The 4,303-nt window shown below is 39.4% G+C and overlaps 1 protein-coding gene across 1 annotated transcript; it reads left to right on the top strand.

Moving 5' to 3' along the window:
- The first annotated feature begins 2,710 nt into the window (after positions 1 to 2,710).
- On the top strand, positions 2,711 to 3,668 carry LOC145098531 (uncharacterized). Its single transcript, XM_079036163.1, has 3 exons — positions 2,711 to 2,980; positions 3,109 to 3,333; positions 3,495 to 3,668. Exons 1-3 carry the CDS (start codon positions 2,711 to 2,713, stop codon positions 3,666 to 3,668), a joined length of 669 nt encoding a protein of 222 aa, XP_078892289.1.
- The last annotated feature ends 635 nt before the right edge of the window (positions 3,669 to 4,303 follow it).

Genomic DNA, 4,303 nt, shown 5'->3' with positions numbered 1-4,303 from the left:
GAGGACGAAGTTGATATTGATGGTTATAACTATGAATCTATTGTTTCTTCAGATGAAATTTATGATGCCTATAAGATCGGTCTGGACAAAATCGAGTCCTTTATTAAGTCCAAAGACCATAAGGACATGCTTAAAAACCTTTTGGACGAAAATGATAAATTGAAAATAAAGACCAAAACCATGCAGAAATTTGACTCATTGAATGCCAAGTTGAGTTCAGAAAACAAAATAAATGTGGGAAACACTTCTGAATTTGATGAGGACAGTGATATGAGTGAAATATTTGTAGAGGATGAATTTGATTGTTCAGAGTTTGTCAAAAGCAAAATCGAACCTACCAAAGGTCTTATATCTAAAAATTCGGTTGAGTTCGCTCGAATGTCCCAAGATAAGTCCAAAGTTCTGAAACAGAAGGCGGTGGTATATCAAAAGATACAAACTGCACCAAATCAGGTATACACCACAACAGGGGTTACTCAGAAACAAACAGCCGAACATACAGCCATAGTAAACGAAGACAAAGCAGGCGGTTGTGGTAATTACTTTTGGTTTGCTCCAATTTACAATGCAGATGAGACTGCCGGTTTATCAGAGAGAACCTCATGGAGAGTTAAAGGTAGATATGTGGCTGAACCACTCAACAAGCCTACAAGCTTTAATGTACCAAGCACAAGTGGTACCAAAGAGATTCCAAGAGAACCTGTGAAGGTGGAAAGCGAAACCTCTTCATTGAAGAGTGAAACTCATGTTGAGAGACCGAAGCCGAACATAAATATTCACAAGTCTCAAAAACAACTTGCTGAACAAAAACGCCAGCGAAACACGAGATATCAAAAGAATATCAATGAAAGGAATCAGTTTTGGCAATCCTAAAACTTCAATGATGTTCGCATACAAAAGGCGTCCAATCTCAAGGAGAAAGAAAGATCAAAGAGAAACTTTGATCCATGCACTCACTGCTAATCTTGTAGACAGATAACCGAAGAAACAGTTTCGGTCCCAAATCCAACAATAACAAGAACCGAACGACAAGTTTCAGTCCCAAAACCCATCCTCCTCATTCTCTACCAAAGCAAGATCCTAACAAGGATGTCAAGGGAAGAAAGCTCGTCTCAGAAGACAAAACGCTGACAAAGAAGACGACTGCTAACCCTAGAAAACACGAAAACAAGTTTGTTAATAATCAAAATAAAAATCCACAGCCCGATTTAAGCAAATCAAAAGATAACAAAATTAAGGTTTTCACCATCAAAAGGAAAGATGAAACCACTTTAATAAAAAGAACTTATATTGTTGATCTTTCAATTGCTATTCCCTGTTCTGTAAAAGGCTCACGTGGACCCAAGCAACTTTGGATTCGTAAATCTGCTTGATTTTTGTAGGTTATTCGTGACGAGCAGTTCGACGACGAATGGTATATTGATAGTGGCTGCTCACGTCACATGACAGGGAGAAGGGAAGAGCCGAGGGAGTTTTAGGCTCTAAAAGATGGTGGATGTGTCAATTATGGTAACAACTCATATGGCATAATAAAAGGCTATGGCATGATCATGAACAGGGATTTTTCAATTAGAAAGGTGGCATACATGGAAGGATTTCAACACAACCTCATAAGTGTATCGCAATTGGTTGTGGGGACTGGATTGAAGGTCTCATTTGATGATGAAGGATCCAAGATCATTGAAAAGAAAAAACAATGACAGTTTTGTTGAAGTCCCAGCGCAAAGGCAAAATGTATCCACTAAATCTGAATCTGATACGAGGGAAGCCTGCTATGTGTCTTCTAACGAAAGCCCATTCTGATGAAAGTTGGATGTGGCATCGTCGACTTTCGCATCTTAACTTTAAAGACATCAACAAGCTAGTTCTTGGTGATCATGTGCGAGGACTGCCACTTCTAAAGTTCGACAAGGAACATTTGTGTGTTGCATGCGAAATAGGAAAGAAAACTTGGAAGAGTCATCCCACACATTTTAACACAAAGATCATCGAACCTCTTGAGCTTCTACATATCGATCTATACGGCCCATCGGCCATAGAAAGTATCGGTGGTAGTAAGTACATTCTTGTAATAGTTGATGATTTTTCACGTTTCACGTGGGTTTTCTTTCTTAAACAGAAATCAGAGGCGACTCCAAAGCGCAAGAACTTTATTAAGCAAGTGGAGCTTCAAATACGAAAGGTGGTTAGAAATGTCCGAAGCGACAATGGGCTGGAATTCAAGAACCAAGAGTTTGAAGAATTTCTTACTGAAAAGGGAGTGTCTCACAACTTCTCTGCTCCTTATACTCCATAACAAAATGGTGTAGTTGAAAGGCGAAACTGTTCTTTGTGTGAAGCCGCCCGAACCTTGCTTAACTTCGCTTCTCTACCTCTGTATTTCTGGGCTGATGCAATTGCAGCTGCCTGCTATACCCATAATTGAACCTTCCTCAATAAGAAATTTTCCATCACACCATATGAAATTCTGAATAATCGTAAACCTAACATTAAGTTTTTTCATGTTTTCGGTTCCAGGTGTTTTATCTTTAATTCTAAAGAAAACCGAAGCAAGTTCGATGTGAAGGCAGACGAAGGGATCTTTCTTGGGTATTCTTTTACCTCCAAGGCATATAGGGTGTTGAATAAAAGATCAAAGAAAATTGAAGAAACCTACTATGTCACTTTTGATGATAACTACGTGAAGAAACTTTAATTAAGCGAAAGTTCAATGGGGGAAATATTTCCACAAACAGGTCACGTAACGGCTCCCATATCAAATCTATTTGAAGAGTACATATTACTCTTTGACGAACCGGAGAAAGCCATCCTCTCTGAAGCAAAGGCAACTGATAATAAGGTCGACAATCTAAAGAAGATAATCAATGAAGCTGCAAAAGCTATGGAAAGCGAATCTCATGATTCTAGCGAACCTCAACGTCCAAATGAGCCTCAAGGTCCAAATACACCTCAAGGTCCTAATGAGCCTCAAGGTCCAAATGTACCTCAAGGTCCAAATGAACCTCAAGGTCCAAACAAATCTCAAGGTCCAAGCGAACCTACAAATGACCACACCAGATTCGAGGGGAGAGCTCATCTACACCGTACCGACCTGAATTTCCATTCCAGGGGGAGAACCTATCTCCAACAAAGAACCATGCAAGTCCAATCGAGGGGGAGAATTCTGAACCGGATGATGATATTATTTCGTCATTCGAGGGGGAGAACAATAATACGAATGACGAAGATACTCAATCAGAATTTGAAGAAGAGATAAATGTTGAATTGGATCCTGCTTACGATCCAGATTACCTTCCACTCGTAAAATGGACACACGATCATCATAAAACTCAAGTAATTGGTGAATCGTCTGAGGGGGTTCTCACACGCTCTCAACTAAAACGAAGCAAACTGCTTTATTCTCTCAACTAGAATTTTGTATGTTTAATTCGTTTGTTTCCAAGATTAAGCCGAAAACAGTCCATTTTGCATTTGATCACTTTGAATGGGTACAGACAATGCAAGACGAGCTAAACAAGTTCGAGCGAAACCGAGTCTGGAGACTGATTCCCATACCAAAGGATGCATCTGTGGTTGGCTTGAAATGGATATTCCGGAACAAGATGGATAAAGAAGGGAACGTGATACGCAACAAAGCAAGGCTAGTGGTTAAGGGATATTGTCAATAAGAAGGAATAGACTATGAAGAAACCTTGGCTCCTTTATCAAGGTTAGAATCAGTTCGGATCTTTCTAGCATATGCTGCTCACAAGAATATCAAAGTCGTTCAAATGGACGTTAAGTGTACATTTTTTTAATGGAGAACTAGAAGAGACCGTGTACGTTGAGCAACCACCTGGATTTGTGAACGAAAAGTGTCCCAATCATTGCTACATTCTAGACAAGGATGTTTACGGTCTGAAGCAAGCCCCGAGAGCCTGGTATGAAACACTAACTCGTTTTCTAAAATTGTCTAAATTCAAACAAGGTTCTGTTAACCCAACCTTCTTTCGCAAGAAAAAAGGCGACCACCTAATTTTTTCCCAAATTTGCGTCGATGACATCATCTTCGGTTCTACAAATCCTAGCTTAACGGCTGAAATTCCGGAAGTTGATGGAGACTAAGGTGATGTTTGTTTTTTCTGAGGCAAAATGTCTGCAGTCTGCGGACCACATCTGTAGACCTCTGCAGTAGAAGAGGTGGACCAAACATCTACAATCAGAAAAAAGAAGACTGTTTGTTTTTTTAACATCTGTAGGCGACTAAAATAAACTGAAATCTAAATAAACTGATTTTTTAAACTTCAAAGTGATTTTTTAATAT

This window comes from Lactuca serriola, chromosome 4, assembly GCF_051521515.1.
Source record: "Lactuca serriola cultivar US96UC23 chromosome 4, Lser_US96UC23_V15, whole genome shotgun sequence".
Taxonomy (NCBI): domain Eukaryota; kingdom Viridiplantae; phylum Streptophyta; class Magnoliopsida; order Asterales; family Asteraceae; genus Lactuca; species Lactuca serriola.
The sequence above is the reverse complement of the archived record's forward strand: the minus strand, read 5'-3'. Positions and strand labels throughout refer to the sequence as shown.

Coding starts and splice junctions, on each gene's coding strand:
- LOC145098531 (XM_079036163.1), top strand. CDS start 2,711: ATGGGGGAAATATTTCCACAAACAGGTCACGTAACGGCTCCCATATCA. Junction 2,981..3,108: donor ATGAGCCTCAAGGTCCAAAT/GTACCTCAAGGT, acceptor TTTCCATTCCAG/GGGGAGAACCTATCTCCAAC. Junction 3,334..3,494: donor ACGATCATCATAAAACTCAA/GTAATTGGTGAA, acceptor GAATGGGTACAG/ACAATGCAAGACGAGCTAAA.